At 42.5% G+C, this 22909-nt stretch overlaps 1 protein-coding gene across 4 annotated transcripts in view; it reads right to left on the reverse strand.

Moving 5' to 3' along the window:
* Nucleotides 1-22909, reverse strand: part of DZANK1 (double zinc ribbon and ankyrin repeat domains 1) — a 34925-nt gene that overhangs the window by 400 nt on the left and 11616 nt on the right. For 2 of the 4 annotated variants that reach the window (XM_037896210.2, XM_043544107.1), the window contains 12 exons: nt 21042-21155; nt 19683-19775; nt 18072-18194; nt 16607-16771; nt 15675-15903; nt 10663-10766; nt 7107-7181; nt 6102-6198; nt 3633-3727; nt 2019-2099; nt 651-778; nt 41-115 (listed from right to left, as the gene is read on the reverse strand). In XM_037896210.2, coding sequence (XP_037752138.1) covers nt 41-115; nt 651-778; nt 2019-2099; nt 3633-3727; nt 6102-6198; nt 7107-7181; nt 10663-10766; nt 15675-15903; nt 16607-16771; nt 18072-18194; nt 19683-19775; nt 21042-21155 — 1379 coding nt within the window. Of the gene's footprint in view, nt 1-40; nt 116-650; nt 779-2018; nt 2100-3632; nt 3728-5189; nt 5275-6101; nt 6199-7106; nt 7182-10662; nt 10767-15674; nt 15904-16606; nt 16772-18071; nt 18195-19682; nt 19776-21041; nt 21156-22909 lie in introns of those variants that run through there. The other 2 variants (XM_043544108.1, XR_006289983.1) reach the window with 2 other exon arrangements.

The raw sequence follows: 22909 nt of genomic DNA on the forward strand, positions 1-22909 counted from the left end.
AGCCCAGAGTTGCACTGGATGCCACAACAGCAGAACTTACCCTAACAAGACTTTGATGCATTTCTTTCCCTCTAATCCAAGCAAAGCTGCCTCATGAAGAGCAGTGGTGTTATGCCTGTATAGGTGGAAAACAGGGTGTACTCAAATAATTTATATTATTTAAAAAGAAAGTCATGACTTTGGAATGTTTTATCTCTACTAGTATATCAACTGCCTCAAACTAGGTGGGAAAATCAAGGACCAACAAATGTAGTCTCTGGTGAGGTGGTTATCTTCTCTTTTTTGATAGGGAGAAATGGTGTAGGAGAGGAGAAGACTGGGGCGGCGGGGGGGGGGGACGGACGGACAGGACAAGGAAGGTACCAGTGATGGGAAGATTGAGGGGAAGGATTTAGGAGGAGGATTGAGGTTTTGTAGAGCTAAAATATGGGGCCACATTTTCAAAGCTGGCCAATTAAAGTGAAGCAATAAAAGGGGGAGTTGTCTGTTGATTGACCTGTTTGCAGCTGTGGGTGTGTGTGTGTTTGGTTTTGAAAATTTGATTCATGGTCACTTTAGGAGATTTTAGTCCCTTTTGGTGAAATATAAGTCTCAAGTCCCCCTGCTGTTCAAACTCTATAGAGGTTTCTTGTTAGAAATTGCTCACTTACGGTCCTGACTGCTGGTCAATATCAGCACCTTTCTGGACAAGAACTGGAACCACTTCATCATGTCTGTTTAGGACAGCAACTGTTAAAGCAGGTCGGTCTTCACTGTTGGTGCAGTTTGGGTCAGCTCCCTGGAATGTGCAGAAAAGGACTAGCTTATTACAAGCTATACATGTTTCAACTTGCCTCCCCGATTTAATATAACAAATTCAGCTTTAGTTGTCACATGTACTGTCACAGTCTCTCTCAAATCTGCTTTAACATTCAAAACACTAAAGAAACAGCCAAACCTGGAAAATTCAACTTTCATGTATTTGTCTTTTTTCGGTCAAGCCCTTGTAGTTGTGCCTAGCACAAAACCAGAGTAATCACATGGGAGGGAGAAAAGGAGTACTTGTGGCACCTTAGAGACTAACCAATTTATTTGAGAGGGTCAAAGGCTTCCCCACCCATTTGGAGGAGAGACATTGCAGCTGCTTTGTGGCCACAATTCCAGGCAGAGGTGGTGGTAGTGTTGTGATAATGAATTTGGCCAATGGAGGACTCCCCAACCTGCTTTCATCTCAGAGCTCTCGCTCTTCTTGCGTTCTACTGTGCAGTATATCACCATGCAGTTAAGGTGCATGCCCTACTTTAGGGCAGGCTTGTGGCAGTTCTTCTAAGGATTTGACCTTAACCCAGAAAATGGTTACAGAAAAGGTTACTTTTTTCCTTACTACAATGCTGCTGGTGGGACGAGAGCAAACTTCTCATGTATCTGTTCATTATCAATTTTGGAAGAGGATATATGCAAGTAGATTTTCCTGTTTCTTTTTATTTATTCATTTTCTTTAATTCTGGGGGCAGTAAGGCCCAGAGCCTCAAAAATATTTAGGGCTGGTCTACAGTACACAGTTAGGCTGACTTAACTACATCGTCCAGGGCTGTGTAAAATACCATGCCATGTATAATGTAATTAAGCTGCTCTAAGCCCCAGTGTATCACTACTTGGATGATGGAAGAATTAATCTGTCGTCTTAGCGACAGCGTCCTGGAGAGGTGGATTCACTACACTGACAGAAGAACCCCTTCCATTGCTGTCGTAAGTGCCTATGCTACAGAAGCACAGCTGCTGTAGCATTTCTAGTGCAGAGCTTCCCTTAGGCTCCTAATTTCCAGTGAAATCAGTGGAAGTTAGAAGCCTAAGTACTTTTAAGGATCTAGGCCTAAAAGCTCTTCTGCAGTGATTGCCCTGGGAACAATCGTGTTGGGTTATGTTTATTATTTTTCTTATTAAAAGTCATGAAGGCAGGACTAAAGTTTTAAAAAAGAGTAATTTCTAGTTCAGGTTTTCAAGACACCGATCCAGACCCATTTACTTCATGAACTTACTTCATCAAGCAATTGTTCTACCAATGAAATTTTTCCTTCCCCTTCTGGACCCACTTCTTTCAGGAGCTGTCTAGCCTCAGGCTGTGAAAATACAGAAATCAACAACACTCGATAACATTTCACAGAGCAGAAATATGATCACAGGGAACTCACACTGGCAGAGTAGTGCAAATGTAGCTGAGGGCAGAATTTGGTCTTATGTATGTTAGGCATTTGAACCTCACTAATCCACACACAATTTCTACAAAAAAAGGCCGTCTTGCCCTACTACTGAGCAAATATTGAACAGCAGGGTGCTGTCGTCAACGGTCATATTACTAAGGTCCCAATCCTGTAATCACTTATACATGAGCTTAACATTACTACCATGAGTAGTCCTATTGAAATAAAATAAAACACAAGATAATAAGGTTAAGCACATGCATATCTTTGACAATTCAGGGCCTTTGACTTCCTGTTTTTACAAAATACACTGCATAATATTTAGTAGCATACTATGAAGTTTTATCAAATTAAACTCCAACTGCCAAAGCACTTTAACAAAATACACTTTGTGATTTCCTAGCCTTGCTTTTTAATTGTGTTTGTTCACTTAAGCCAAACACCAGCATCCAGTCTGAAAATCTGGGCTGTACATGGGTGACACGAGGACAGAAAGAGGTGGGAAATTCTACTAGGCCTCAGAGTCACTCTATGGCATGCAAACTCAAGCCAATGGCGGGATGAGCCTATACAAATATTTTAACCCCACAGTTCCCTAGGTCTATGGCCCAGTGGCTTTCGGCTGAGCCTAAATATGTGCAAAGCCCAGGAGAGACTATAAAATAGTAGGGAGTGAGGGAAGCACTTCAGCATGTAAAACACATACAGTGGCCCCATCACATTGCCACACAGAGGTTCTCGTGAAGTATGGCTTGCAGAAATGTGATCTTTTATTTGAGGTGTAATTCACTGGAAGTGTTTTTATTTTTGCACTGAAAATCAGTTATCTGGTTTTTTGTTCATTTATTTTTTTAAAAGCCATGAAAATTCAGGTACTCATGTTATATTTCTTACAATGTAACATGGCAAGTCTCCTCTTGTCCCCACTGGATAAATGATGTAACCACGTCCATGGTAGCTTGCCTTTAAAGGTTTCTATAACACATTTTCTGTAGCATTAACACTCCCAATTAGTAACAGTGACAAAGATTCTGGACCTGATCCTGTTCCAATGGGAGTGCTACCATTCACTTCAAAGGGAGAAGAATGGGTCCAAAATACTTTAATTAAGCTATTTGCATACTGTCCAGACAGTAATGCTTTCGTTAAAAAATGAAAGCTATCTAGTTAAAAAAAAACTTTTTCAGGGAGTAGGGGAAAATTTGGTTAAATCCAACTTCTACAAAAATATACACATGCCAACCAACCATTCCTATTTAGAAAGAGAGTCATTTATTAAACCAAATTCCACTATGTTCCACCTTTCCCTTCCAAAATGTTCTCCTAGACCAATGCATTTAGAAGGTGTTAAAAAATAAAGCAGCCAGTTTTTCCATTGGATGTGTCAATTAGCATTAGCACTTTGGCAGTCCCACTATCCTTCCTACACTCACAGATTGTACATATACGTACAGTTAGCCTATCTTCTTTTTCTAACAATTTTCTTGTCTTCTTTGTTCTTTTTACTTTTTCTCTGGGGCTTGTGATGCTGTGACCCTCTTCACACACTAAAATGGGAGAATCCAGAGTTAAAACTAAAAGTCATATTAGTGGTGTAGCAAGAACTCAGGAGCCATATGTGGTACATACATTCATACATTGCTGCGGCAGCGTGAAATCAACCCCTACCCAGAGCGCCAGCATGAAGCCTAAACCCCATTTAAGTGGCCCCTTGTGCTGGCCATTTGCACTGGAAATGAACTTCAATTGGAGTGTTTCGGATTTGAATAGCATTGAAAATGGGTTAACTCCACAGACCATGCCACATCCCAAATCTCAAGTGACTTGGTGTACAACAGCTCTAATAAGGAAAACTGACAGGAATGTGTAAATGCAGTGTTGTTGTAATCGTGTTGGTCCCAGGATATTAGAGAGACAAGGTGGGTGAGGTAACATCTTTTACTGGACCAACTTCTGTCGCTGAGAGAGAGAAGCTTTCGAGTTTACACAGAGCTCTTCTTCAGGTGCATGCTTGAAAGCTTGTCTCTCCTACCAACAGAAGCTGGTCCAATAAATTATATTACCTCACCCATCTTGTCTCTCTAGGTATATATAAAAGCATTCAGAAATAAATAAGGCACCATGATAATTCACATGCATGTGCATTTATAAGAGCAGTGTTGATAGTAAATGGCAATAAAGCCAGAGTCCAATAACAGGTGGCCTGATTTTCACGTGTTGAGCGTTCACACCTCCTACTGAAGCCCACGGGTGGTACGAGTGCTCAGCACCTTGGAAAATTGAGCCCTAGGATTATACATGTAATCATTTCTGTTTCATTTGTCAAATGTAGCAAAACCAAAACTCCGCAAACAACAGCTCAAAAACCTAGAAGTTGTGGCCTTCAGATATTAAACAAACACCTGTCAGGGATGGTCTAGGTATACTTAGTCCTGCCTCAGTGCAGGGGCTGGGACTTGATGACCACTTGAGGTCCCTTCCAGCCCTCCATTTCTCTGATTCTATTACTGCCCGATTAGAGCCATACAGTGTCACTGGGCATGGATTTTACAACTAGGATTCAAAACCCTGAGCTTCAATTGCACTTACATGAGCTTTTCAGCTATTCTCTGAAGATGTAATTCAGTGTCTGTGAGCACTCAACACAGCCTACACAATGCCTATAAATCACTTAGGCCCAGATCCACAAAGATACTGAAGCACCTAAACCCCAGACTTGCTTGGTGCCGATATTTCACCCTCTGGGCATGCACACTGCTGCATCCTGTTAGGTGTTCAGACTCCTGTCTCTCCACTTAAGCCCTAGAGTGAGTCACAAGATAGGGGTATGGACGCCTGACCTGCATGCAGGGCTCAATCCAGTAGGCATACTCGGAGGCCCCTGACTGGATCAGGTCCCATTCAAAAACTAGGGTGGGTGGGAGTGGTGCCTGCCTTATAACTTTTAGTCCAGTGGTCAAAGCGCTTGCCTGGGATGGGGGAAAGAGGATTTGAACAAAGGTCTCCCACCTCTCAGGAGAGTGCGCTAACCACTGAGCTGTGGCTATTCTGAAGAGGGTATGGTCCCTCAGTCTGTCCTGCTGAAGCTCTTCCCCTGCGAATAAATAATGAAAGAGTGAGTGGAGCACGGTGGCTGGACTCTGGGTAACACACCTCCCAGGTGGATGCCCTAACCACTGGACCACAGAGTCATTCCCTCTGTGGCCCAGTGGCTATTTAAGTATTTATCCACAGTGGAACAGCTCCAACGTGAGAGCTCAGGGATTACAGTATTCCAGTGAGAGGCGGGAATTGAACCTGGGTCTCCCACATCTCACAGGAGTGCTCTAATCATTAGGATAAAAGTTATACGGTGGGTACCAGCAGCACCACCTCCTTCTCCAGCTATTTTGTGTGGAGAAAGGCAGGCCTAACTCATTCCCTCAAGAAACGCTTCAGGAGCCTAAGCCACCTGACTCCAGGAGAGAGGTTCCTGGTCGTGAACCACTAAGTAAAGACAGGCGCTTCTCTGCAGCCCGGATTTAGGTGCCTACATCTTTGAGAGGGATGGAATTTAGCACAGCCCCCTCTCATTGGCATCTCCCATTGGCTCCCTGCCTAGCACGCTGGATTTTGTGGATTGCATTCTAAGACATGGCTCTCTTCCCATTCCTAGGCACCTAACTAGGCTTTAGGGAGTCCGTTGTTGTTCTTTTGATTTTTCTAGGCACCTAAGAATTAGGTGCCACAATGCTTAAGTCCCTCTGTGCATCCCACCTCTAAATCCCACTTACACCCTATTTTGAGGTTTTAAATGTTGCAGGCTGTCTGCACAGTGATAAATTTCCCCGTTTGAGCATCTAATATGTTATTCATAGGAGACAGATTCCTATTCTTGACTGCTGTAGTTAGGTCAGATTATAAAGATATAGGAAAACTCACCCAAACTAGCCTGACTATCATACCATCCATCTCTGCCTTCTGTCACAGTGCTCAGATAATGATTGTCAAACTTCATTGGTTTACCAGTAAGAATATCCTGGGGAATCATAACATGTGGACATTTAATCAGATGATCACATAATTCAGTAATATCCTCAGTGGCATGAAATGGGAGGAAGTTATATATGAGAAAAGATATACAGCTATTTAAAGTCTTCAATCTTAGTTAATCCTATTTCAACACAGGCAAAGGAAACAGGTTTTTAAAGCACCTCACTATTCAAGACTTGTTTTAATACAAAAACTTGATCACCACCTCAATATTGTGAAATGAAGACACACATCCAAGGAAAACCATTATATATATATTGATTAAGAAAACCTCTTAACATATTGCTTGTCAAATGAGATACAGCAATAAGAAGCCAAATGATACACCTTCTGAAACACCTTTCATCAGGGTGCCCTCCAAAAGACATAATCTCTGAGTTGAGCTGGATTCCTTGGAAGGATTGGGAATGTGGGTAAACAAGGTAATATTGCAGGAACACGCAGAGCCTCAGAGCAAAATTAGAAAAAGCTCTGGCATGTGCTGCCTCCGACCTGTATTTGGAATTAGAAAACCTGTGCCACAAGACAACTAGTTGCAGTCTGGAGAGTAGGAAGATTTGAGAGCAGGAGGAAAGTGGTATTAAGGCTATTAAAAATCTTCTCAGTTGAAAGAAGAATGTTAATATGAATAGCATACTTTATAAGATGCCTTGGCAATGAATACAAGATAACAGCAACATGACCATGAAGTCTGGTTTGATCAATAGGGATTCCTGTCTACTTAGCTCAAACAGAAAAAGAAAAGACTTTCACTTTAGAAAGGAATAACACCCTCCCAACAAGAGACATTCTGGAATAGGGTTAGAGATACATATTAGTGCTGAGCTGTCAAGCAATGGCTATTGGCTCAGCAGGTCAGCTTCTCCAGTGATTAGCCTAGTCCCCTAAACTGACCTTGTTTATGGCAAGAGTATAATTTAATCTGAGACTGACTTCATAACCATCCTCATGGACTGTAGCGGAAATAATCTATAAGGAAAAAAGCACAAGTTAGCATCTCTTCTTATAAAAGTACAGGAAGACAGTTTCAGTAATGCTAAGTAGTCCTGATGTGGGCTGAAAGTATTTATCAACTGAACCAGTACATTCATAAATAAATAATACAGTAATAATAATAATAATTCACACTTTACTTCTTTACAGCACTGTACACACATTAACTAATAATCTTTCCACTGTAACTGAGTGAAGGGGTAAGAATTTATAACAGGTGATATTTTGAGATAAGTAGAGAAACCTGAATGACTGAAAATGCCAAATGTCTAAAAATGATATTAATGATTCCTCATACTCTTATCCCAAAATGTTGTACATGCCATGAAACAGATTCACACCCAGGGCTGCAGAGGGATGGCATTTACACACACACACCCTGCACCCAGAGGGACAGCTATGTGCAAATACTACGGTGCACAGTGCTCCATAAATACAGTAGATGCAACGGATCTGATAAATAGAGATGCTTTACCCTGAAGGAGGGCTGGTGCTAAGTAAGCATACTTCTCAGCTGACCTGGCCTCTCTCCCACTTTGGGCTGCACCATATGGCTACAGAGCCCCAGTGGAGCAAGAGTTATGGGCTGTGCCACCCTGCTCCAGGAAGACTTATCACCAGCGGACAATTGCCACCTGGCTTGTGCCAGTTTGCGCCAGCACATGAGCAGAGTGCTGTATATACAGGGGGGCTAACTTCACCCGCTACTGAAATGCAGCCTGCTGTGGAGAGGAAACGGCACCATTCTGTGGCAGCCACACCATATAAACACTCTATGAAAGTGATTTCAAGAGGAGAAATGGTGTTATTTATAAAATTGAAACTTTAGACAAGTGGCACATAGCTGGTTGGCTTATGAAAGCTGATAAGATTACAATGCAGGTTGGCATCACTGCAGGCTAAGAACTTTGATTTTTATACATTTATATATATATATTCTTCATGAAACATGAAAAAGCATTAATAAAGACCAAATATTGGCATTTGCCTTGAATCAACGCTGATACTTTTCTTGGCAGAGGTTTCATTACAGTAGGATGATAGAGGCCTAGAAATTGCAGGAATATCCCTCCTGGAGATGTTTTCCATATCTTTCCAAACTGCATATGCCTGAACCTTCTCTCAAAGAAAACAAATTGCAATGAGCCTGATTCTGATTTCACTAAAGGCACTTTACACCTCTCTGGCAGTGTAAAAAGGCTCTAAAATAGACACCACTCACATGCAGGACCCTGCGCAATGTCAGAGAGGTAATAAGGACGTGATGGGATGCCACACCTCCAAAGAGTGGCAAAGGGCTATGCCATTCCTGCTGCCAGCCACCTGCATTTTCAACTGTTTCTGTTTGGTATGATTTTTGCATTTGTGCCATTGAGAGCAGTCACGGCACGTAGAAGGAACCTCAAATTTCCATCTCCCCAGTATGACCATTTTAGCCATCAATACAGCCACAGCTAACCATTTTTTAGTGTTGGCTGGCGACATTAAGTCGGCTAATATCCCTAATATGCAAAAAGAAAAGGAGGACTTGTGGCACCTTAGAGACTAACCAATTTATTTGAGCATGAGCTTTCGTGAGCTACAGCTCACTTCATCGGATGCATACTGTGGAAATCGCAGAAGACATTATATACACAGAGACCATGAAACAATACCTCCTCCCACCCCACTCTCCTGCTGGTAATAGCTTATCTAAAGTGATCATCAAGTTGGGCCATTTCCAGCACAAATCCAGGTTCTCTCACTCCCCCACCCCCATACTCACACAAACTCACTCTCCTGCTGGTAATAGCTCAGTTTGGATGAGCTATTGCCAGCAGGAGAGTGAGTTTGTGTGTGGGGGGGGGGGGGTGAGAAAACCTGGATTTGTGCTGGAAATGGCCCACCTTGATTATCATGCACATTGTAGGGGGAGTGGTCACTTCGGATGAGCTATTACCAGCAGGAGAGTGACTTTGTGTGAGTATGGGGGTGGGGGAGTGAGAAAACCTGGATTTGTGCTGGAAATGGCCCACTTTGATTTTCATGCAGGTTGTAAGGAGAGTGGTCACTTTGGATAGGCTATTACCAGCAGGAGAGTGAGCTTGTGTGTGTGGTTTTTGGAGGGGGGTGAGGGGGTGAGAGAACCTGGATTTCTGCAGGAAATGGCCCACCTTGATTATCATACGCATTGTGAAGACAGTGGTCACTTTGGATGGGCTATTACCAGCAAGAGAGTGAGTTTGTTTGTGGGAGGGCGGAGGGTGAGAAAACCTGGATTTGTGCTGGAAATGGCCCAACTTGATGATCACTTTAGATAAGCTATTACCAGCAGGAAAGTGGGGTGGGAGGAGGTATTGTTTCATGGTGTCTGTGTATATAATGTCTTCTGCGATTTCCACAGTATGCATCCGATGAAGTGAGCTGTAGCTCACGAAAGCTCATGCTCAAATAAATTGGTTAGTCTCTAAGGTGCCACAAGTCCTCCTTTTCTTTTTGCGAATACAGACTAACACGGCTGTTACTCTGATCCCTAATATGCACAAGCCAAGTGCCTGAGGTAAGAACACATTGTTCCAATAATGGCATAGTTTGTGGCAGAAATAAAGTATATGACACAAAGTGACTTGCTGCTGTCTACTGGGGAAATTCATCCCTGTGCAGAGGGCCAGCCCAAGGCAAATGCACTACTTATAAGTAGGACTTAAATAGTGCATTGGCCTTGTGCTGACCCAAGGCACAGGGGTGAACATCTGCTCTGGGATATAATAAAATCAGTTGAATAACACCTCTGCTCTGATAGGTCAGCAAGGCCTTTAAGGTTGTTGTGACCATCTCCCCTAACTTCAGGGGTGGTTCCAAAGAGAATATGTGAGAGAAGGAAGGAAATTATAACTAGAGAGAAAGCAGAAAGAGCTCAACAGCAAACTAAGAAGAAAAAAACGCAATAGAATGAAAGAAGTGAGAAAGAGAGAACAAAATGGAATTAGAAAGAGCGAGCAGGAAAAAAAGTAGGACAGAAATAAAACACAGGTAGATGAATCAAGACAATAATTGGCACAGTTATTTAGGCCAGGTCTATACTACAGACTTCTGCTGCGTAGCTAAGTCAGTCAGGGCAGGAAGAGGGGTCTGATCCCTGAACAACACAGCCGTGCCAGCAGAACCCCCTAACGTAGACGTAGCTCTACTAGCAAAGCTGCACTTTAACCGGCGTCGCTTGTTTCATTCATGGGGGGTGGTTTTCCTATACCCCTACAAAGTGCTGCTTTGTTGGTACGGCTGCATCCACACTAGGAGCACTGTGCTGGTATAGTGCACTGGTATTCCTATACTGGTAAAGCACTCCTAGTGTAGACATGGCCTAAGGGGCTAATTTTCTAGAAAATAAAAAAGTATTTTGATCAGATTTATTTGCTCTTCAATTGTTCCTTGATACATCGCAAGAAAAATGTTAGGTGCACAAGCTATTTCTTACCTTTCCCATTCGAGGTTCTCCAATCAAAGCCCTGAACTCTGGGTTGTTCTGAGCATAGCTTCTAAGGTGAGCGCAGACATGATCTAACTGTTTTCTCCAGTACCCTAAAAAGTAGGAGTTATGAAAATGAAAATACCCTGTAATTGTCATCAATAAGGCTTCCACTGATGTGGTAAAGAATTGTAGATTTTGACCAGGACAAAGAACACTGCGTTTTTCTGTAGCAAATCCAGTTTACCACGGAGGAGGAAGAGAAGCAAGCTGCACCCCATAAAGGGGTGAAATAATACACTTCCTCTCAGATCAAAAGTGGAGCACTGAGTCATTCCTTCCCAGTGCTCCTCTTGGGATGGAAAAGCTATGTGCTGGCCCATATTCAGTGTTGAGTCTAAAGACTCACGCTAGCCCTGTGTGACAGAGAATGTAAAACAATTTTAGGGGAAAAAAAGTTTGCATTAGTGCAATATTAAGCTGGAGTCATCAGGCATGACTGAACTGATTTTCAGGAAATTTGGCTTGCTTTGTAGACCTCACAGAGAGTTAAAAATGAAGCCAGGTCTGAAAACTGCATACACTGTAACAGCGTATAAGGGTTTCCAGTTTGTATTATAAACTGTATTATTGGACAAATACTTTATAATTTCCTAAAGACAAAGTATATTTTAAGGCATAAACAGAAGGAAGTACAGATAAGGATGAGTTTTGACATGCAATTTGTTGGGAATGGGAGGAGTTCTAACAAATCAATATTGGCTCATTAACTCCAGATGAACTGTCTCTGTATTTCCTTCCATAGGGGCCCCTCCACTTGAAATGGACTGAGCTGATACAACTGACAATTGCCTTTTCATCTTTCAGAGCCTTTTTCCAGACCCACTTCTGAGACAACACCTACGAGACATTAGCCAATTGCTAGGTAGCATCTAGGGGGTAACTGGAGACAGTTTATGCATATAGTGTGGAGCTGCCATTAGATGTTCCAGTCCTAACACTGATCTCTCTGCTTGTATATTGCAGGGGTGGCCAACCTGGGGCTCCGGAGCCACATGCGGCTCTTCAGAAGTTAACATGCGGCTCCTTGTCTAGGCACCGACTCCGGGGCTGGAGCTACAGGCGCCAACTTTCCAGTGTGCCGGGGGGTGCTCACTGCTCAATCCCTGGCTCTGCCACAGGCCCTGCCCCCACTCCACCCCTTTCCACCCTCTCCCCTGAGCCTGCTGTGCCCTCACGTCTCCTCCCTCCCCTCCAGCGCTAGATATTATTCATCCCTACCTCAAAAAGCTTGTAGTCTGATAGACGAAGAGCAGACAGAAAACTGAGGAAAGAGATACAATATACCAGGGGTGGCTAACCTGAGCCTGAGAAGGAGCCAGCATTTACCAATGTACATTGCCAAAGAGCCACAGTAATACATCAGCAGTCCCGCATCAGTTCCCCCACCCTGCTCCCAGTGCCTCCTGCTCACCAGCAGCCCTGCTGATCAGCACCTCCCTGCACCTCCCGATCAGCTGTTTCATGGTGTGCAGCAGGCTCTGGAGGGGAGGGGGGAGAAGCGAGGGCACGGCAGGCTCAGGGGATTCAGCAGTGAGCAGCCCCCAGCATATTGACTCCGGGGCTGGAGCTACAGGCACCAACTTTCCAATGTGCTGGGGGGTGCTCACTGCTCAACCCCTGGCTCTGCCACAGGCCCTGCCCCCACTCCACCCCTTTCCACCCCCTCCCCCAGGAGGCACTGGGAGCAGGGGGGAGCTGATGGAGGACTGCTGACCTATTACTGTGGCTCTTTGGCAATGTACATTGGTAAATTCTGGCTCCTTCTCAGGCTCAGGTTAGCCACCCCTGGTATATTGTATCTCTTTCTGTCTGCTCGTCGTCTATCTGACTACAAGCTCTTTGAGGTAGGGGTGAACAACATCTAGCACATTCTGGGTGCCGCCACAATCTAAATAATTAATAAGAAGTCAGAGTAGGATTTATTTTAAATTCTTTTGCAATCTGAATCCATTAATTCCAAGGCAATATTCTGTGTTTAGTGGACAAAGGGATGGAAGGACTTGTTTTAAACCTTAAGTGGCTGTGTATTAGGATCCAGCCAATTTTACTGTAGAGTGCACTTATAGAAAGTACAGAGAGTAAATAAACTGTGGAGAGTACAGAGAGTAAAATAAGCTGTTATATACTTAAATAAAAAACAGTCGTCCCTGATTTAATATCAGGATGTACAATGGGGCCCAACCCAAAGGGGGCCTCTGGACATTACTGCCATATAAATGTTATTTTATTATATATATATATATAAAAAGGTCAAAGTATAAACAAAGAAATGATTCTCTAAACATCTTTGCCCTTGAGGAAATCAAGGTAAGGAAGCTTAGAAGAAAAATCAACAAGTTCAAAGGTTGGCCATGTAGAAACTATGGTAAAGCAAAAAGACAGACTTCTAGGGTATTGATCATCAAGATAAGCTTTAAAGAAACAAACTAAGAGGGGGTACTCATCTCTACAGGGCCCAAAATTGTTCCCCTAATGGCTTCCAAAGCAGAGGCATTTTGCTTTAAACTAAATCACAGACTGCAATAAATACTAATTTAAAGTAACAATTAAACGTTACAACTGGGCTACTACTTTGTGGATGCAACGCCCAGTGAAGTCAGTGATAGTTGCACTAGGTAAGGCCAGGGTTAAATTGGGCCAGGTGCCCGTGACATAAAAATCAAGATGTAAAACCAGGATGCTAGAAATACACTTGTGCGTGCTTGGCTTCACGCTACTTATGTTCGTTATGTATCTTAAAGGATTTCTGGCAGCCTTGACTGAATATCTGAACTCATGTTGTCATTAACCGGTTACACCTAGATCGGACCGATTTGCTGTATATTACAGTAAATAAAGGGATGGCTTCTCTGTGATATTTACTTTGCAAATGCTTTTGGCTCCTGTTCAAAACCAACTGAAAATACAACAGAAAAAACAGAGCTCACATCAGAAAACTGAAACTTCTGTTTTGTTATTTCTCTCTCTCTAAATTGTCTTATACTTGTACATTTTTCCCTGGAAGCATGATTGTCTATTTAGTGCAGGAGGCTTATTTGTTTAGGGAGGAAACAATTACCTTAATTATTTGGCTTTTTAATTTAGCAATAATGTCATAAATCAAATACAGTTGCATTGAAGAAATGATGTATGTATGTGGCCTGGGTGTCACTGAATGGCTGTGGTTGGTACAAGTGTCTCTGGCCTACGTAGCTTAGCACGAAGCAAGGGTGATGATGTGGAAGGCTGAGTCCTGTGGGCTAACAAACAAACTGTTATGGATGTGTGGGACAAAGCCTAGGGGATTCTAACGGAGAACGACCTGCCAGCCACCCCTGCTCTATATTCAGCAAAGGCCTCTGGGGACTCTATGTCAGTTGATGAGGTTCAACTGTAATACAAAGCAATTCAAAGCTTCTCCTCAACTTGCCCCTGTGAAGGGAGTTCTCTTTCACATGGTGAAAGCTGCACTTCCGATGCACAGACACAAAAGTCTTTAGAGTTAAATATTTTCTCAGCCCTATTTTGGGCCAATCCCTTACCATTATCTGATAACTTCTTTGACATGTTGAGTCAAGTACTCTATTCACTGCAGTGATGGGAACTATGAGGAGATTCCTCACTGCAAGGCAGTGTAAAGAGTTATTCCCCAAGTACTGTAATAGGTTAAAAATAAAAAAGCCTCACCTAGATGTTTACAAAAAATTTAGGAAGGCCTGAAAGATGCATTAACCCCTTTTTTTACACTACAGACATATACATCATTCTAACCAGTCCTTTGGCTGGCACACTGAAAAACACCAGTGTTCTAAGAGTTAGGTACTCTACTGAATGGGAGAATAGCTACAGATGGGTGAGCCAGCTGGGTCAAAAATCAACCCACCGAACCACTGCCCATTAGTTGTATTGAGGCTCTAGCTCTTTAAAAGTTAAAATATCCTCTGGGCTGACAGACTGGAACACATCATGAGATTAATGAGGTCAGTGGGAGCTGCTGGGTGCTCAGCACTTTTGAAAATTAAGCCACTTATTTAGGTGCTCAAATATAGCTATAGGAGTCTATCTTAAGCCTTCTTTTGGCCCTAAACTGGAATTTTGCCAGGACACTGGGGCTACGATCCCTAACCGTAAAGGATTTTTAATGACCACAAACAGTCAAGATGTTGGGTTTAAGCTTGTCTATACAGGAAATTGACCAGAATAGTTATTGCAGAATAATCTAGTCTGCAATAGTTATTCCAGAAGAGCTCCCTGTGTGGACACTTTATTCTGGAATAATCTAATAATCTAATAATCTATGCTGCAATAGTTATTCCAGAAGAGCTCCCTGTGTGGACACTTTATTCTGGAATAATCTAATCTAATAATCTATTCTGCAATAGTTATTCCAGAAGAGCTCCCTGTGTGGACACTTTATTCTGGAATAACAGTGCCTTTTTCGTTTAATTTGTTTCCACAGTTTATTCTGCAATAGCTATTCAGGTCAATGTTCCTGTGCAGACAAGCCCTTATATATTTTCCACAAGACAGCGCCTGCAGCAGCACTAAATGCCACTATTGCCAGAAAGAATAAGAAGACTGATTATGTGAACACCACTTTCAGACAAAACCTGAGTTTTCCTTGGTAGTCTCCAATCCAAATACTGACCAAGTCTGACACTTCGCTTGTGAGATTTGATGACATCACAGTCAAATGGTAAGGCTGCACAAAGGCCTTATAATATAATTCTCGTGCATTCTGTGAAGGCTTGCTGTGCTTTAGAGAATGGCTGGGGTCTCAGATCAAAGCACCAGACACAGGGTATACAGTTATTAGTGGGAAGAGAGACCAGAGTAATGATGTAAAAGAGTGGCTTTTCAAGGGATTATTCCACAGAGGACCTGTTTTAAAACAATACAAGGTAAAGTACTGTAGTTCTGTTTCAGAACCAGAGGAAGTTTTCCTTGCTGACCATGTGCAATCATGAACTATTTCTAACCTCTTCCAGGACTAATGGCTGTGAGCAGGGGCTTGCGATCACTCATCTTCTCCTGTTTTTCTTTTTGAGAAATCAGCTCAAGTTCCTTCTTCTCCAAGAGTGTGCTGGATGGGTAGAACAGGCCAATGGTCTGGGTTCCTTTGTCTTTTCTTTCTGTTATATCTAGTCTTGACTTTGGTAATGAAACAACCAGAGGCTCCCAGGCAGCTCGAGTCTGTAATCCTTTATCCTATTGGGAACGATCAGTGCCCGGATGACAAAAGTGATAATAAAGTGTAATTAATAGTTATATAACTTTATACAAGAAAAAAAAAATCACCAAAAAAGGAAAGAAACTATGTCTGTAAAAACAATCCTAGAATGAAAAAAAGTCATCAGAGATGCAAACTGTTTAAAGGAGGAATTTTAATAATGCCCAGTTACAGTTAACATTTGGGAAAAATGCCACCCTCACATATCACAAATACTCAGAAAAATCCATGCAACCTATTTCTTGTAAATAGAAATTGACTTATGTTCTAATACCTTACATTTGTGCTTGCTAAGTATTACGGTCTTCTCTTAAAATATAGTTTTTTAAAACAATGTGGCATATGCATTAATCAAAGAAAACCTTAAATTAGCCAGATATAATTTGTGAGCGATTGTGTCAGAATCAGATAAAAGTACTTAAAGAGCAAACACTTTAAGAAGAGATGGATTGCTTCTCATTTTGCTATACGTAATAATGATTAGGGATGAATAAATATCCACAGCAAGCAATTCCTTCAGTGAACGTATGTAAACTCTTTTTCTGCTCACAGAATGCTTGCAAGCAGAACATGGTATCCTCAGATGGAAGAAGTCTATGGAGTTACACCAATTGATACCAGCTGAGGATACCAGTCTCTCTTCTGTGGTCTCAGCCTCGTTCGTGACGTTATGTGACTTACCTCAGAAAACACAAAGGTATCTCCAGCACCCAATAGCATGCTATTCTGAGAGCCCAGTCTTGATGGAGGCTCAATATAAACACCACAAGATCCACAGAATCTAGCATATGGGTGGTTGCTTGCACCACACTTGAAGCAAGTAAAGTAGCTTGGAGGAGGACCTGGCTGAAAAGTACAATGAAACTGTTGTCACCATAGGAGCACATAAATATATGGCACAATGGAGATCTATCTTCTTGTACTCCCAGAAAGAAACTACCAATCAGACCAACCAGTATGAATTTAGAGAAACTAGAGTAATAGTGGTTACAATTGTTAGACTGGTGACTTGGTTGCCAGTTCTAAACCAGGCTCACACCCTGACAAAAGCCAGACCAAATATACAGCTCATCACCGTCAACTGTGGCTGAACCAGGCCATGCAGAGGTAAGGTTTTGCAGATGGAATCAGCAACTACACAGCTTAATTTTTAGGCCTACCAACCTTAAAACATTGATATCAAATGCACTTTTAAAATATTATTCTCCTCTTGGAAACCCTGTCATCAGTACTGCGGAGCTCTGGAACGTCAAAGCATCTCAGTTAATATTCTGTTCAATGGTACTCCTCCCCAGGCCCTCTCTCTATGAAGACCCATGATTTCACTTTCACCTTGCATCCGACGAAGTGGGTATTCACCCACGAAAGCTCATGCTCCAATACGTCTGTTAGTCTATAAGGTGCCACAGGACTCTTTGCCGCTTTTACAGATCCAGACGAACACGGCTACCCCTCTGAAGCATGATTTCACTGGCATATATAGCAAAGTTTCTAATTTTTATAAAAAAACAACGAGGAGTCCTTGTGGCACCTTAGAGACTAACACATTTATTTGGGCATAAGCTTGTGTAAGCTTATGCCCAAATAAATGTGTTAGTCTCTAAGGTGCCACAAGGACTCCTCATTGTTTTTGCTGATACAGACTAACACGGCTACCACTCTGAAACCTGTCTAATTTGTATGTGGCCCTAGAAGATACAGTTTGAACTTCCCTATCCTGGTGGGGGTGAATCTAGCACAAGAAGTTGTAGAAATACATAGAAATATGGTTGCAGAAATACATTACATGGGGACATCTTTACATTGACTATTTTAGGTAAAAACTCCTCTGGTCAGGGAACATGGGTGAAATTCTGGCCCTCTGGAAGGCAATGGGAGTTTGGCCATTGACTTTAGTGGGATCACAATTTCATCCTATGTCTTTAATTTCTCTTTACTGAGCTCTGCACATCTATAGCACTTTATACAAACATTAAATAATAACAATATAAAAACATGCCCTAACCCACAAGATTTTTGGGAATGGAGCTATGTAATTGCTTCAGGTCACAGATGAGTAAAACCAGGCTTGTCAACACAAACACCAAATGCCAATGAAACAGAAAGAGAAAACAGTCTTTACAGAAGCCTGAGCCTAAAAGCATACCTTGGCTCCACACCAGTCACAGAAACGAGCATCACAGTGGTTATCACGGCCACATTTTGAGCAGGATATTGTTCTCCCTAGATGACTAGATAAAGGTGGGGGTGTATCTCCACTGAGTGCAGGCTAGTAAAGCAAAACAAGAATTTCATAGGCTACAGTAAAAGAAAAGCAAACAGGAAATAAGGGGAGCGCGAAAGCAAGCCAATTTGAAAGCACAAAGCAATGTTCAATCTAAGGGAATGCTCAGACTAAAGCTATGCTTTCAGCAGTGAATTAACACTGGGTTTACTCTGATCTAATGTGGAATTTTCTCATTAAAAGGATACAATAAAATATGTTTTTAAATAGTTTTTTGTGCTTCTAACTTTCCATTATTCATCCTCTGAGAAATCTGACCACAAAACCTTATTTCCTAACCTATTTTGTCCTTTCTTAATAGTGCAATTATTTACCTAGAAACATGGCGGCATAAGGAAAATCTGAAATTAAAACAGGCTCTGTTGAAAAAACTACATTCCACAATAGAAAATTTGACCAATATTTTTCTTATTTGTTTGCAAGATTCGTGTACATCTTAAAATGTTGGCGTGAGTGGAGGGCCGGGGGGATTAGATCACTTGTTTCGCATTTATTTTGAGCCCTCATCTTCTATAGTTGTTTCACTGCCAGCAAGCCAGCTCCTCAGTATAACCCTACTACAATGAACCAGTGAGAGTGCACAATGTGCTTAATTTAAAGCTTGTGAGTAGTCCCACTGAAGTTTCAAGATTACAGGGATTGTCCAGGAAACCTCTACACCCAGGTCCTGGTAGTTTTAGCTAAGATCTAGCATTGTTGTCATAGTGACCAGTAGGCAATGAGATCCAAATTATTACTGTCTTCTCTCATCTCTGTATCTCTCCCTGCTTAGCAAAAGGAAATCTCTCCTTGGGCATTTAGAAGAGATTTTGCCTAAGGGGTAGAAATTAAAAACTACTCCACCCAGCCAAATGAACACAGCTAAACTGGAAGATGACACAGACAGCAATCTTAGAGGGAAAATTCACTGTTGTTTCTCTCACCTCTGGACAGAGTCACTGCCAAAAACAAGCATAGTAGTTGTACGCTGATAGGGAATGCAGGAAGTGGACATAACAAAAATAATTAAAAGATCACGAATACACACAAAATTTTAAATTGATATGAGTGGTCTTTCCTGCTGCAAATACCCAATCATTGTTGTCAAGATTTGTAGCTTTTAATTGCAATTTAAAAGAGAACTGAACATACACAAGCTTCACTAAATTAAGGAAACTTTGAGTCAAGACCATCACCTTTAACAGACATTTTCAAAGCACCTTTTGGCAGAGACAGCAGCACTGTACAATTGTGGCTCCCGCAGGAGAAACAAGAAGGTGTGTGATGGGATTTCCAGTATTCTTGCAGAGCTCGGAGCAGGGTATTTCAAAGGGAGAGCTGCTAGGTGCCAGAATTCTGTCCTACGCTATGCAAGAGAAAGTACAGTCCCCAGCACAGGACCAGATTTGGCCCCATGTTTTCAAGAATAAGAAAATTAAGTTCATTCACTGATCTCATGTAACCAAGCGTGACTGTTTTGTACATGAACCTTACCGTCTGTATTTCAGGCAGTCTGCTTTCACAGGTCACACAGTGTTTTATGTGAATAGGATTTCCTGTGCCACACACCCGACAGATTACTTTGCCCTTTAAAATACAGAAAAAACAGACTAATCACCGGATAATTTTAAATTGCAGCCAACAGGATGGTAAGGATAAACCATCTGCTCAACAGGGATTTGAGCCTGCAGAGGTACGAGTAGCTTCGTCCTACAGATGAAGGAACTCCCTCAAGTGTGCACACACAGTGCTCAAATAACTCCTGTAATGTGGGCTTTAATAAAGTTAAGCTACCATGCCCAGCTGCCATGCAGATCTGCAGCTGATGGCAGTGTTGTTGAATTGGCAAGACATTTGCCTCAGGGGCTCCAACATCAGGGTTCCCTTCAGGCTGTTTATACACTAGTGCCAATTTGCTTAGTTATACACACAGTTCCTTGCAAACAGTCTATTATTTGCAGGGAAAATCAAAAGAAAGCCACCTTTCCCTTTGGGCTACTCTTCCTGGGGAGATCTCACTGGCCAGCCCTGGTTACTGCTACGGAGTGTGAGTTTCCACCGGTGCTAGGAATTATGAGTATGACAAATTCTAGTGTCGACAAGCGTGTCCACACTAGCCATGCTCAACTGGTTTAGGATTGCCGCTCTCTACCTACATTAGGGCTGCTCTAAACCATTTAAAGCGTGGGCTGATGTCTATGACAAATGTAAAAACAACAACGAGGAGTCCTCAGCCAGTGAACATCCTCAGTTCACTTTCTGACAATCCCCATTCCCACAGTTCTTCCTTCAGCAGCCTCCTCCCTTTCCCAGAAATGCCTCCCCAGCCCATCATACCCCATGATAACAAGCTAGCTGAGAATCACCAGCTGAGACTGCATTCTACATCCCACAGGAACCCCCCGGAACCTGTCTCCCCCTCACCCCATCTCCAGTAACTGCTCCAGCTGTGCCATTCTCATAGAATAAGTAATATTTCACAATCAAAAGAGGCAAATAGAATTGTGAGGACAGATTTATTAGAGTTAAAATAGCTATGAGTAAGGTATAAATGCCTAGACAGATCAAATTAACATACTCTATACTGTGCAGAAGAAATGTATCCCTCCCTCCCTCAAATAGATATCACTGACATATTGCGCTCTCGTACAACATGCTTTGTCATGCTACTGAGGTCTACCTTTAATGACAGCTACTGTTCAATAAATATTTTAAACCCTACTAACTCAAAGTTGCGGCAAGGTAAAGACCCAAAGCCAAATGGAATCAAAACATCTGTGACAAAAAATCGTCTATAGGAAACGTACAAAGCTCTAGTTCATTTACTTATTGGTTACATTGATTCTTAATTACCTTTAAGCAGATGCTGGCCTGGGGCTGCAGCTGTGGAGCTATAGGGGCCTCACATACAATACAAGTTGGTGTGTTCATTGGTACCACAGTTCTGCATTCTACACATAGTCCCATCTGTACAAAAGACAACATGATGTTTCTTTATAATGGAAAATTACACTATCAGGAAAGTTAATATCAGACTTTACAATATTATCACTTAGCAGAGGGTAAAGCAGTAGGCACAGGGACCTGATATTAGGAAGCACCTACCCTACATATTATTCCTGCTACAAACGGTAAGATGTTGTCATTACTAGAGTTCTTTATAAGACAAATCCTGTAATCCTTAGTCTTTACTCAGGAAAAAAGCCTCACACTGATTCCAGTGGGACATTTACTCAGCATTGAGTCATAACACACTCACAACGGACTGGCTCCTTTCCTCTGAGATAGGGTGTCAGGGAATGCTAAGGAAAGTACACACTGCAGCACACGGAGCATTACAATGAAATATGTATGGCAATTCACACTGCAGGAAAGTGGAATGAAATTAAGAACAAAAGAACGACCATACTGGTTCAGACCAATGGTCCATCTAGCCCAGTATCCTGTCTCCCGACAGTGGCCAATGCCAGGTGCCCCAGAGAGAATGAACGGAACAGGGAATCATCAAGTGATCCATCCCCGGTCACCCATTCCCAACTTCTGGCAATTGCTTCCTAAACACCTAAATCCTGGGCTATGCCCTGAGTAGATAAACCTTAGGCTATGCTTGGAGTAGCCCTCGTGGTTGTGGTGGGGAAGGATTCCTTTCCCCTGACAACATCCTGCCTCTGTAGGGAAGCTTCACAGCTGCTCTTATGGCTGCAACAGTAACACAGTGGGGAAAGGGAGGAGGAAGGGAACATCAGGGACCTCTGACCTCACCCTCACTTAAGCCGCCCCCCCCCCGGCCCCAGCTGGAGTTTACATTGCACAGGGGTACACCCAGGACATCTATGGGTGCTTCAGGAGAAGGGAAAAGAATCTTCCCTCCAGGCTGCAGAGTGCCATTCTGCAGCACTTATTGCTGCTTTAAGGTTCCAGTAGGCCAGGGAGATGATATGTGCCCAAGGGCCACTTGCACAAGGAGAATAACAGTTGTATGTGCATACTTCCACACATCAGCTGCTCTTGCCATGCCCATAAATTACACCCCCCCACATCAGCCTCGTAGAAATGGGCCCTGTGCCAGACAGGATCTGCTGCAATCCACCCACCATACAAGGAACCATGTGAGTTCCAGAGCTTTCTACAGCCATGCAATAGATGGGGCAAGACTTTCCTCAATAATCATAATAACCAGTGTATAATACACAGTGCATACTAAAAAGTGTCATGAACCATAGCTGTCAAAAGGAACTATTCCCATTAGACAAGTGCTCTGCTAAAAAGTGGATTCTAAGCTCCTTGGGGCAGAGGCTGGTCTTCCTATGCCTAGCACAAAGCACCTAGCACAAAGTCCTGATCAAGCCCTCTGGCACCACTGCAGTACAAATAATAAAGATTATTGTTACTTTAGCTGGGGGAAAGGGGAGACAAAGTAGAGACTGGAAACCAGTGCAGGGACGGTTTTTCAGAGTCCTGTAAAACTAAGAAAACAAAAACAAAGGACAAACTCATACAAGGTAAGTTTTGCTCAAAAAATAGATGCCTGAGTGGAAATTTGTAACTTCATTTGTCAACCCATTTATACACATTTTAGAGCTAAATTTTACCCCCCTCAAAATAGTGGTTTCATTGGAATTGATGATGAACTCTAATGTTGCCATTATAAGAGTTAATTCCAGAGTAACGCTGCCATTCAAAAACAAGTCAATCCACATTCTCGTCTAGATACCCAGCTC

Source organism: Chelonia mydas, chromosome 3, assembly GCF_015237465.2.
Source record: "Chelonia mydas isolate rCheMyd1 chromosome 3, rCheMyd1.pri.v2, whole genome shotgun sequence".
NCBI lineage: Eukaryota > Metazoa > Chordata > Testudines > Cheloniidae > Chelonia > Chelonia mydas.